The sequence below is a fragment of the Chiroxiphia lanceolata genome, chromosome 7, assembly GCF_009829145.1.
Source record: "Chiroxiphia lanceolata isolate bChiLan1 chromosome 7, bChiLan1.pri, whole genome shotgun sequence".
NCBI classification, from domain to species: Eukaryota; Metazoa; Chordata; class Aves; order Passeriformes; family Pipridae; genus Chiroxiphia; species Chiroxiphia lanceolata.
The window spans coordinates 14,512,646-14,525,407 of record NC_045643.1 but is presented as its reverse complement, the minus strand read 5'-3'; the positions used below and the strand labels follow the sequence as shown (position 1 = coordinate 14,525,407).

Here is a 12,762-nt window from a genome sequence, read left to right as displayed (position 1 = left end):
ATCTTTTCTTCTTTCCTTCTGAACTTTTATTGGAGGGAAAGGAGGGATTTGATCTATGTAAATATATTGCTTTACCATAAGACAGATAGTTAGACTTGTTGTCTATAAATGTATTATAGTATTTATTGTATTAGTAATAAATTTTGATATAATTTTCTCATGCTAGCAGTTCTGTTATGTCTGAAAACCCTCTCACACTCAAGCAAATCGTGAGGAAGCTTGGAAATTGGATTTTCGGGGAGCTCAAACCACTACAGGGAGAAAGAAATTAGTCTGATTAAAATCTATATCTATATACAATATAGATAATCTATACAATCTATACAAAAATCTTGTTTCATCTTAGTAAGATCATTCTATTCTGTACACAGCCTGTTCACTGTAGTTCCAAGAGGTAACAGATGAAAAATGAGTAGGATAATACTCAGTCACACAAGGAACCCAATAGTTTAGAGCTATTTAAAAGGAGCAAAGTATTTATCCTTTCACGGACATAAGCTAAGACACATCAAGCTTTACTCACCATTAGGCAACTGAAAAACTTGCATATAAAATTTATGGCAGGTTCCCAAACGTGGTTTGGTCAACAGTTGATCCATTGACATCACTAAGTCTCCCTGGGTCATTCGACTTACCCGGTCTAACACTTGCTATAAAAACAGAAAGAACAATAAGAATCTACAACGCGAAGAGGACTCCAAATCTTAAAAAATAAACCAAAAACCACCAGTGTGATCCAGAAAAATCTCTCACAGAGATGCAAATTCTGAGTTAAACCCAATCTCACAAATATGCATACACAACATACAAGAATCTTAGAAAGACAGTTGGATAAATATTTCTGGTGAGTGGTAAGATTGTGCCCTTCCTCAAACTTTTCTGTTTGAATAGATCCATGTACTTCCAGGAGGTGCAGTGCAGTCAGCATAATGCTGACTATGCCAGGAGCTCAGCCAACTCCCACAGCTACTCTCTGTATGGCTGTCTGTACCCTGCCTCACAGGAACAGAGGCTCTCTCACAGTCACTAAGGACCCAGGCATGATTTGCTACAAAAAAGTGCCAAAATTAACTAGAAATAAACCAGAGTATAAGGTCCTATCAAACAAGGACACAGCAGAGTAGCTACGAAGAGCGGAGGAAAAGTTACTCTCTAGGTTTGCCTGTTTTGCCTTCTTGGAAGAGAGGTACTATTAGTAAAGTGCCCAGATTTGGTTAGAGGAGAAAATAATACAACTCTTTGCTTTCTCCAGAGAGTTTGCTACAAAGAGATATTAGAGATCTATCACAAGGCCCAGTCTAACTCTGACTGGGAATGCTCACCGGCTTGACATTGATGACCAGAGTGATACCATGCTCCAAGAGCATGTCCTGGGCAATTCGGGACACAGTCTTCTCAACAAGGACCAAATTAGGCCTGACGTCAACTATCCGTTGCACGTAGTTCTTCAAGAACTCCCTTTCCTGCAGACGGGACCAAAGTATGGCAGTTAACTACTGCAAACCCATCAGAAAAAAAACCCAAAATGCTTTAATGCTTAATATTACTTTCCCCTTCGCTTACATACTGGCCCTTTCCATACAACAGGGAAAATGGCTATCCAGAAAGCAACATCAGTTGCCCGTTGTGCACATTTCCATGCTCCCACAGCACAACATCCAGTTTATCACTAATTTGTTATAAGCATGAATTGCACATGAGAATAAAGTCCAATGACAGTGTGAAGTGAGGGACTTGCAACAGAATCCAAACATATATATATATGCACCTTACATCCTCACACATAAAAAAAAGCTTCATGTTCAAAAGGTGCTAGAACTAGAGCATTATAAACCAAAGCACTTTGCAGTATTATGTTCTCCACCTTCTGATACATGCTAATGCTGAGTGCTGGCACTCAGAGATACTTACATTCAGGAAAAGCATGACAGTGGTCTATGCCTCTATAAGTGTACACACATCCTCAGAAACTTATGTTACTACACACAGAAAGAGAAATCAGGTTGCAATGCATCAGAACTAAAGGTCTACACTGCTAGAGGGAGGACACAGCTTCCCAAGCCAGGTATTCTCAGTTGTGTTACTGCAGCTCACATCAGTCAGGTTTTAAAAGTTCTGTGCAATATAAAGATATCACAAAAGCAGTTTGGCAGCTCCTCAGAACAAAAACTCAGTAGGACACTAAATACCCTCGTTATAGGTATCCTGGTAAACACCTGAGGACCAATTTTCAGACAAGAATGGAGTGTGTTAAATAAAAGGTCTACATATTTCAGTGTTTACATATTTGAGGCATGTCCCTGCTCAATGGGGCAGGGCACCTGTTCCAAAGTGACATTTTCTAGTTCATCACTTCATTAGGTTGGTTTTTGTTCCATTTTTTTCAAGCCTGACAAGAAATAACATGGGTGTGACCTAACCCTCACCTACACGAACTTTTCAAATATTTCTTCACACAAACCTAAATCTTATCTAGCTCTAACACTGTGAAACGAGGCTCAGAAGGTATCATTAAAAACAAAACAAGTCTTGTAAAATGCTGCATTGTGAGGATCAAAAGCTCACACACATATGCTCTCAGCACATATAATTTGAAGACAAAAAACCCTCAATACACGACTACAAGTTTGTATGGTATTTACTGCAGCAGTTATCTCGGTTAGCTTACTAAAAGAGGAAAGTTCTCTATTTTTCTGTTCAATCTCACTCACTCTGCTCCATCTTACATGCTGAAAAAAATGCACTGATCATGATTTTTTTTGCTTTTTAACCAAAAACAAAAGCATATTCTCACCTGAAGTACTATAGGCTCTATACAGGTAAACTTTGTTTCTTCTCGATAGAGATACTCAATGGAGCACTTCAGCAGAAGAATTTTGGGATTTTTTAAACAAGAGTTCATCTAAGAAAGACACAAAAATAGTTAAAAATACAAACACATGGAGAGGAGAGGAAGAAGCACACAAGAGACAGACTTCCCACGACTAGTCCCCACCCTCCCTTAAAAGTGTCTCAGCTATCCCCACCCTGCAGACCCAACTATATATTCTTCCTCCTTATGAAGTTGTTACATCCAGTCACTGGAAATTCACAGCCACTGTCCAGTAAGCAGGCAATGCTAGACATTTTCAGCCACTGCTAAGAACCCTGAAGTCTTGATACATTGATCCATTCAGTTCACTTCCATCGTGCCCTCTTGCCTTAAAGGCTCATTTCACTATACTATTGTAAGTCAGAACTACAAATGCCTTTTTCTGGTTAAGAGCTGAGGTAGTCATTAGATGCCTTATGTGATGGTAGGGATGGAAAGGCTGTTTTCCTGTGTATGTATGAAGAAAGTTTCTCCCCTAGAATCTCTGGGCTAGAAAAAAAAAAAAAACAGTTTGGAAAAGAAATGCTCTAAGAGCCAGTCTTGTCCGCGGTCTCAAACCAGAGAAAGCTTGCAAACCTCCTGAGTGGTGAGAGAAGCTTCACAACACAAAAATCAAGCCTCAGCACACTTGTTTCCACAGCATGCATTACTATAAGCACTTGATTAATCAAGCTGCATTACCTTTTTGTGTGCAACATTCTTAGTGCAAACAAACCCATTCACCACCATGGAGTCAAATTTCTTTCCACCAGGGATCTAACAAAACAAAGAACATTTTCAGGAACTGTCATACACTCCCACATCTTCTAGTGCAGTAAACCTAATACAGAAAACACATATTGTAGGTGACGTGCAGGCTTCAGCTACACCCTCAGTTATCAGATGAAAAATCAGATACAGTCATGCTGGACACACAACTCTTTTCCTTTAAAGCCTAACAAACTAAGGACAACATGAAAACAAGTACTAAGTTCTAGGATTTTTACACCCCTCCCAAGAGATGTTTATTTGTTAAACCAGGTATACCCTGGAGCATGATAAGGGAATCTAACTTCAATAGGCCATGGGGAGCATATATCTTTGCACATGCCATTTCTATTAACAAAAAATAAATTGTAAGGAAAGGGAGAAAAAAGAAAAAGGAGAGAAAACCAAACAAACCTCTACCTACTATTCTAATACATCAAACAGCTGACTGGTGTGCCTACAGTCACAGGCAATCACAGGAGTCATAAACAACATGAAACAGGTTTCTGAATAATGTGTTTTAGAGAACATTTGACATTGTAATACAAGCATGTGAAAACAGCAGACAGCTGTGAAGAGCTTTCAGCTCTGAACAACTGCTCTTTGAACTGGAGTTTCAGGAGAAGCAGGAACAAGTGGTGCTGCCTGAAGAGATACCACAGAGCCACCACCAGAATTATAAGGTTCTCCTCATATCTTACATAGCTTTCAAGCAAAAGAGTCCTGCTGCGGTGAACTCGGCCAAAGAAAAACAAGCCCAAATCTTCAATCATCAGTCACACTAGCTCCTTCAATGTTAGTTTCACATCAGACTCTCAGAATAAACTTTGCATGCCAGAACTCCAGCCTTACAGTTCAACAATGTCAACACTGGGCCATCTGGCAGAACTGGATGCACCATTCCATAACAATTAAGCTTTCCTCTTGAAGAAAGTCATTGTACTTGGCATGGGAGGAGTTGAATCCTCCATAATGGATAGTTATAGGGCAACAGACTGCTATACTGAGTTCTGCAAGCTACTTATCCAGCATTAGGTACATCTCCAAATTCAAGCACAAAACAAGCAGGAACCTAAAAAATAAAGCAAGTCACTACAAAAGTGCTACTCTTTGCCACCTTCTGGAGCCTACAGCCTGAAAGAAGAGGTCAGCTCCGGGGCATTAAAGCCCCTTTCACAGCATGCAAAGTTCCCTCCATGCAACTTTTTCTAGAACCCCACTTTATCATAAGGCCATGTTGGCAATTACACACCAGTGAATATGCTGGGGGCAGGGGAAGGGGACTATTCTCTTCAAACAAGGGGTGCTGCCAACAGCTGCACCCTTTTATTTCCCTACATCCACTGCTTGAAACTTACTTTTTTAATGTGGACAAACTGGCGGATATCCATGTCATCATCTCTGTTCTTGACATCAGGCCGTACTGTTTGAACTACCTGGCAGACCACAGGTACAATGATATCCCTCCAGGACAGTGACAGGGACTCATTGTATAGCAGCTGCTGAAGCAGTGCCATCATGTGGTTGTGATTAGCAGACCTGCAAAAAAGGTAAAATAAAATGATTTCTCCTGAAAAAAAATACAGTGCAGCAATTAGCTGAAGTCATATTTCAGAAGCAAATTTCTTAACATTTACAATACAGGAAGTCCTCTGAAAGAACAGCTGCCTAGAATGTTCTACAGACAACTCTGGCCTGGTACTTCAGTATACAAAAATCACAAGGAAAAAACCCCATTCAAAATATACTGTGAAAAAGCTGTTTTCTTAATGTAAATTAGTTCCTTGTATCATCCACTGTAGATGCTGATGGAATAGAGGGGCTTCAGGAATTTTCACTCAAGATACGCAAATTCCTTTTGCTATGTGTTTCTTACAGCAGTCTTTCCATGGCTTGTTTTTCCCCATTTTCTTCTCTCAGCAGATCCAGATTGCTGTGGTGCCAGCCTAGGGGCGTGAAAAAGAGTTCTTTGGATTTCTCCTCCACCCTTCTGTTGAATAATGACTCTGCAAGAGACAAACAAATCCTGTTAACAGAAGGTCACAGCTGAATACCTGTGTCTTTCTGAAAGGCTATGTTGAAAAGGAAAGAATTTACTAAGACATAAGTCTAAGCCTCTTGAAACACTGAGTTTAAGGTAGCAACATGATGCTGCAAACAGTGTAAGAGTGGTAAGTGTACAATGGAAAAGTGAGCTACCAGAATTGTTGTACTGCCAGCAAACAGCAGACAGTTTTCTCCTCTGGAACAGCAGCACTGTTCTACCGAATTCTCAAAGATCTTCTGTCAAAAAAGCGGCACAAGCTTTTTGAAACATTTCAGCACGTCTTCTCATCTGCCTCCACCTAACAATCACACACACAGGTATGTGATCCGCTACAATTAACAGTTTGCAAATGAAGTCTGTATCCACTGAATACAACTTTTAAAATCCTAAATGTCAGCACAAACGATAGCCATTTTGGAAACAGAAAGTATGTTTCAACAGTATAAGATAGTCCTCAGTCTGAGAAGGCCTGCCACTTTCAATCACTATATTGTGTAGTAACTCCTTGGAATTGCTCTCTGTTTTGCATTACCAAAATTAGAGGTTATTTCAGCACAGTTCTCTGTGCTTTGAAAGAGTTACTAGGTTATTTCCCTCACAGGTATTATATTATAAAGGGAAGCTATAAACTTCCACATTCTTATAACATCTGACTATATTTTAAGTCTTTTACGCTAGTAGTGTATAAATTTTCATCAAGCACGTATGTAAGCCTTCAGAGTTCAAGCTTAAAACTCCTCAGAGTTTTAAGCAAAATCCTTAGACAACAGTAATCTAAGAAGGGATATTGAAAAAAAAGAAAGACTCTTAACAACGATTAACTTATTCCAGATGCTCCCTACACAAAATTATCTGTGTAGAAGATTAACAGAAGTTACATTGATTTCCCCCTTTCTCCTGTAAAAGCTCAGTTAAAAACTAAGCATCAGTTTAATCGAAGGCTTCATTTTTCAGGCAGCACAGACTGAAATGGCGTTTTCTCCTTATTTCTCCCTTACTTCCTCCTCTTACAAGCTCACCAAAATCAACAGCATTAACTGGAAGAAAAAAAAAGGCCACAGGTCCATCTGGCCATGATATTGGAAGGCACAAGGGTTTTAAAACGGACAACTGAATGTAATGGCCTTCCATTTCAGAAGTAATAGTGGTGATGGTGGTGATGACAGGAAACCCAGAAAGATTTAAGAGATGAAGCTTTAAACCACTCTGTAGAAGCAGTGCAGTTAATCATATCACATCTTCATTTGCTTGCACAGAAAATTAAAAATTGGTTATATAAGTTCCTTGGTGGAAAAACTGTGAACAGACTTGCCACTTACACTTATTCTTAAAAAAAGTAAGAGCTTTTCTTTGAGTCCTTTTAAATGAAGAAATCAGAGAAGCAAAAGAAATTTAAGCTTTAAAGTGCATTCAAAAGTCAGAACACAATTTATACATGAGTTTTGCCACAGATAAGTTCAGATTTACTGTCAAGTATATATTTTGAAAGGGTCGATGTACTATTAAAGGAGTATTAAAGAGTTTACATCATTATATTTAAAAATGCACATTTGTAAGATTTGAAGTTTTTCCTTACCTTTTATAAAAGCATCGCTTATAGAGAACATCTGCTGCCCTCCGTTTTCAGGATTCAAGTATTCTGAAAGAAGAGAGAAGAGGGAGATAGGCGGAGACAAAGAAAAAAGACAGGTTACACTGGTGTGTCCATATAATTGCAATGTACACGCCCACATCAGAAGCAGCAGCATTACTCATCTAAGACTTTAGTCACCAACTTAGCAACAGCTTGATGAGTGGTTAAGACAAGAACTTCCTCTCATTCTTGTTTTATCAAAAAATTCTACAATGACAAGAAAATAGTACTTATTAATGTGAAGAAACAAAACAAACAAAGTAGACACGAGCAAGGACTGCACTAGGAGTTGAGACCGCTTTTCCTAGACCGTCCTTTTCTAGACCTGAACACAAATGTGTTAAAATGTGAGCAGACACCATGGGAACAGCCTCCTCACTCTGGTCTAAAAATACAGAAACCATCTTGGTCTCCCACTCCACTGAACCATCTCAGACTGAAGGAGAGACCAGACACAGGATTCATCTTATACAGTAAAGGAAACAAAAGACAGTCTGCCTTTCAAGAGCTAAAAGTCTAAGATCTAGAACAGTTCAAAGTGTTTTGAGGAATCTGTGCTGACAGAGGTGGACTCCCAGCAACAAAGTAGAGCAAGAGATGTATCACTTTGTGTATGGGAAATAGAATGAAGCTCCATCTATTAATCTTGTTTAGCTTGCTAGATCTTGATTTTTCGTGACAACTGGCTACAAAATGCTTTTTTTCTCCAGAGGCCATTATCTTGCTGTGCCTTTAGTTGGTTCCTCACTTATACAAAAAGGGATTCTACAGTAGGGAAAAAAAGAACAGGAGCCCAATTGCTTATATAGCATGATCACCTGGAGTTCAAAGTTAACCCTTTATCACCTTTCCGTCAGGTCCAGACCTACTGCCACAAACAGAATGCAAAGCCAGGCTGCTTTCAGCCACCAACAGAAAGCAACAGAAAGCTGACAAGACATAAGCAATCACAAGGCTCTGAGGAGCAGCACTTAGGAGGCCCCTTACCTGCCACCATTTTAAAAGTCTGAGCTTGTTTGCAAATAGATACTTGATAGAGGATCAATGTACCAAAGAGAAGTTACAAGCCTCCCTTGCAGCTTGCTGGTCATTTGCAGATTCCTTCAATCTCTTGCTTAGTTTAAGAGTTCAGCACTGCAATAAGCTACCGCTTAACAAAAGCTGGCTCACTCTCAGCATCCATTCACCCACAGCCCCACTGACTACCTAGAGAAAGTCACGTCATGCTCTACCTATACAAGAGTATATATATAGTTGTACCTCCATCCCTCTCCTCCTTGCAACAGCCTCAGGGCATCAGCTCTTTCTGTAAACACGTTCCAGTTAGGTCTGGCACATATCCCTGGCTGGCACAGCCAAAGCAGGAGTTATCCCCAGCTGAAACCTAACCGTAGTTATGCTCTGGACAAAGAGAGAGGTTGCACCTCCAAACCAGGAACACTTCCAGATTTCTAATAATTTAGATTTTAGATTACTAGGTGATCTTTAAGGTCCCATCCAACCCAAGCCATTCTACTACTCTCTCCAATACAGCTTCAGCTCCTATAACTACTTCCGATTGGGCCCCAGGGAAGTTCTGACAAGGTGAGATACCTCTTCTTAGACCGGACAGATAACACTTGTAGGTGTGAGTTTGAGATGGTTAGAGTGGCTAACATGTACATTTCTTACCTCACATCATCCCTACTTGCATCATGCTCCATAAAATGGGGAAGGGGGATGGGGGATGTTCCTGTAGCAAATTTTGTAGCCTGAAAACTTAGGCACGTTCTCAAAAGAAGAACTAAAAGGGCTCCTGGCAATAGCATACTAAGACTTGGCAAGCAACGGTGATAAGGAACTGTATATGGTTACTCAAGTTCCCTTCTCTTTCCCCCTCCTAACTAGATGCAGGCATCAAAAACAAACCACACAAAATACCTGCTACCAGGGTCAAGGATATCTGGCTGAAAAGACATTTAGAACACAAAGTTTCTCATATTGTTAAGTGTGTATCTTTAAAAACAGCACCTAATCCCCACATTTAAAATTTCTCACTTAATCTCTTACCCCAGTTTAAATGCAGAAAACAATCTTACTTTGTTTTCCATTCTGATACATACTATAAAGTACTTTTGTCTTTAGGCAGATGATACTATAAATGAGTCACTATACTCAGCTAACTTAGAGTCACTCAAATTTCATGGAAACACACCAGACATTAGTCAGCCTATAACACCACAATAAGTTCTGCCATTAGACTATACACAAACCACTGTGTTTTAAAACACAGCTGGTGGATACATCACCCGCCCTTGCTTCAAAGCAGCTGAACTCTGTGACTGTTGGACATTGCATATCCCTTAATCATTCAAAGAAACCCACTAACCTCTTACACCAAAGCTGACCTGCACTTCTAGCACTTGATGTTCTCTATTGTCTGTCCTCGCCCCAGTGACTGTAATTTACACATTTGTGAGAAAATTACAAGTCTCAAAAGGACGGTGTGATCTTCAGTTTCACTTCATTATTTAAAAAAAAATCAAGTCACTGTCACCCAGTCTAAGGACAAGAGACAATGCCAACACAATCAAGCCAAATATATGTGTCCATAACAGCCATAGGGTAGTTACTGGCCCTGTCAGCAGCAAACACACCATGTCACTGAGTAACTACAGCACTCTTCTTAAAATAACCACAGGCCATTTACATAGATGTTTAACTATCCAGTTTTGGCTGTCTAACCATTGTGATACTCTAATATCCTAGGTGACATCTTTCGTTCAATATAGCCAGGATAATCAGAAAAACAAGGTGAAAGTCTTAATATTAATTTTTTTATATAAAGTCTCTCACTTTAGTATTTCCAGAACAAAGTTTTAGAAGTCATGTATTTCACTAGTGTATGCACTGTAAGGTTTTGTCCCACTTAAGTACCTACAAAGTTTCAGTCTGCCTATTGCCAGGAAGTGTTTCTTGCTGTTCAATATATTGTCATTCATTTAAACTTGTTGTTCCCTCGTTAAGTCTTTTCTCTAGAGATCACCATGCCAGGAATTATTACCAAAAAAAAGTACACTAAGTCCTCTATATTTGCAGAGGATATAGATTTTTCAAAAAATTGTAGGGTAATATCTACCTCTTCACAGTGCATTTCCATGAAAACTCCACCCCATCCCAGTTCTGGGAATATTACTGATATTATCCCCTCCAGGGAAATCCATTCTCTCAGAAGCAATTGTTACCATTTTCCTACTAACAAATTATATTCCTACAGAATAACCTGGTTAAGAGACCACGTTTCAGGAACAGATAACAAACACCAGCAGAGATTCACCAAATCTAGCAGAGTGCTGCCAACACACATAATTCAAAAGTAGAAGTCTTTCTCCTTTTAGTTGCCTCACCACTTGCCTTTTCTGCTGATCTTCTCTGAGCTCTCCATCATCCAAATCTTTCTCACAAGAGCTTCAGTTCTGGCTATGAGCAGCCTTGATTTGGTCAACAGTTTCCGAGAGAGAAAGGCTCTCTTACGTTTCCCCTTCATCATGTACTGCTTTTTGTATACAGAGATAAAGACTGAGATATGTCTGAAACCAGTATTAATACCCTACAAGTGCTCTAACAATTGCCAGACCCAAACTGAGTACTGCCTACTTTACTGCCATCACACACTGATAAAGATAAACCTGCTACAGCTGTAAATTCATAAGATACTGCAGCACACCTGAGTCTGTTTCAAGCTCACTTAATCCAACATCCCTCCTTCCTAAAAGGAATTCACTGACATATTAACCCTCTCCACAGTTTCCTTCCCTGTAGATGCATTAGCTTTTCATTTGAATAGGGCATGAGCTGGAAACAGGTTGAAAGGAACCAATAACAAGCTGGCATCAGTAGTGCTGACAATCCATCCCCGCTAAGTCATCTGATATCAACTCAAACTTTTGAACCTGTTCTGCTTCTCTCTTTGGGGGGGGAGGCAGCGAGGAAAGCAGTTAGATTTTCTTCCTTCTAGATATATTTTTAGCAAATAACATAAGGTGATCACAATAGGCGCCAATAAATGCCCCCTCTAATTTGCCTCATTCTGTCCCCCCGTCTAACATACTTTGAAAGTCAGCTGTGACCACTTCTCCTCCCTCACTCTCTTCAGTGACCATTTCAGTTTCAGAATACATAACCTGTATGCAACCGTAAGGCAGGTCTTCCATTCTGATCCAGAACAACACAAAAGATCTGTTAAGACTTTATAGAAGAATGAATTAATTAGGAGTACAAATTATTTAACGCTGGATCATCTTCTAAAGTTGGAAATACTGAAGGGGTGGGGTGAGACAATTATTAAAAATAAGAAACTCCTTAGAAGCAGCCAAAGACAGAAGTCTACAAAGCTGATGTAACCTTAGGTAAGGAAGCAGCACAAAGACATCAATTGCTACGCAGCATGTAAAGCAACTAGAATATACTAGACCCAAGCCAGTGGCAAGCCCTGGTTTCAGACAGCCCTTGTCCTATTTAAAGAATGCAGTTATCAACAGGCAGGCACATTATTTCTTCAATAAGGATTTTGCCTACAGAGTCTTTCAATTTAGTACTTATTTAGGGGAAAAGCCTTTCAAAAGAAGTCTTCAAGACCAAGTATTTGATTTCTTTCTACTTCATTTAAGGGGATGATGATCTCTTTTAAACAAATATTATGTATATGGATTAAGTTAGGTCTTACTGCTCATCAGTAAGACAATTCTGTAAAATGTAAGCTTATTAAGGTACAATTATAAGTCAGTACAGAACTCTTCCAAGTTAATTTTGTTCTTTTGTTGTTTGGAGCTTTATTCTTTGCTTGCTTTTTTCAGTTCCATCTCAAACTGTAGAGACACCTATCAAACTGTTTTATGTGTGGATTATTTTTCCACCCCAGTTAGCCAGAATATATACGTGATCTGCCCTATTATGTACGGGTAAGAGACTTTATTTCAACTGCAAAGAGAAAGTCACAGGGGAAGTTACACACTCTGCAGAGAAGGTGTTTAAACAGGTCTACTAAGTGTCCTCAGAGGTGAACATATCAAAACTGCAAGCAAGTGCCAGTTAAATATTGTATTTTCCCCTCTGTAAGACAGCTATGTAAGCAGTGTCCAAACAGGTCAGTAATACTAGGGCCCAGCTCTCCATCATGTGCAACTCCAGCTGGTGACTACCTCGTACCTTTTTGGTCGGCAGGGTGAGGGGGCACATGTGGGTACTTGGAGTGCTTCTTGATATGGAAGTTCACGTTGTCCAGCTCCACGTTCAGGCTGATGGAGGCGGCCGAATCACTGTCCATTGTGGACTGGAAGCTGCTGACTGAAGTGCGCTTGCTAGGGCTGGCGGAGTCTTTTAGTGTCGGGTAACGGGGAAGATACAGGGAGGAGAAGGGTTCAAATGGGTGTTATGAGGGTACCAGAGAGGAGAGAAATTGCCTTTAATACATAAAGACCAGTG

At 39.8% G+C, this 12,762-nt stretch overlaps 1 protein-coding gene across 3 annotated transcripts in view; it reads right to left on the bottom strand.

Moving 5' to 3' along the window:
• Positions 1-12,762, bottom strand: part of PIKFYVE (phosphoinositide kinase, FYVE-type zinc finger containing) — a 65,852-nt gene that overhangs the window by 27,147 nt on the left and 25,943 nt on the right. For 2 of the 3 annotated variants that reach the window (XM_032693787.1, XM_032693788.1), the window contains exons 12-19: positions 12,487-12,654; positions 7,243-7,305; positions 5,496-5,625; positions 4,978-5,158; positions 3,554-3,628; positions 2,795-2,902; positions 1,323-1,463; positions 524-650 (exon numbers count right to left, since the gene is read on the bottom strand). In XM_032693787.1, coding sequence (XP_032549678.1) covers positions 524-650; positions 1,323-1,463; positions 2,795-2,902; positions 3,554-3,628; positions 4,978-5,158; positions 5,496-5,625; positions 7,243-7,305; positions 12,487-12,654 — 993 coding nt within the window. The remainder of the gene's footprint in view (positions 1-523; positions 651-1,322; positions 1,464-2,794; positions 2,903-3,553; positions 3,629-4,977; positions 5,159-5,495; positions 5,626-7,242; positions 7,306-12,486; positions 12,655-12,762) is intronic. The other variant, XM_032693789.1, reaches the window with a different exon arrangement.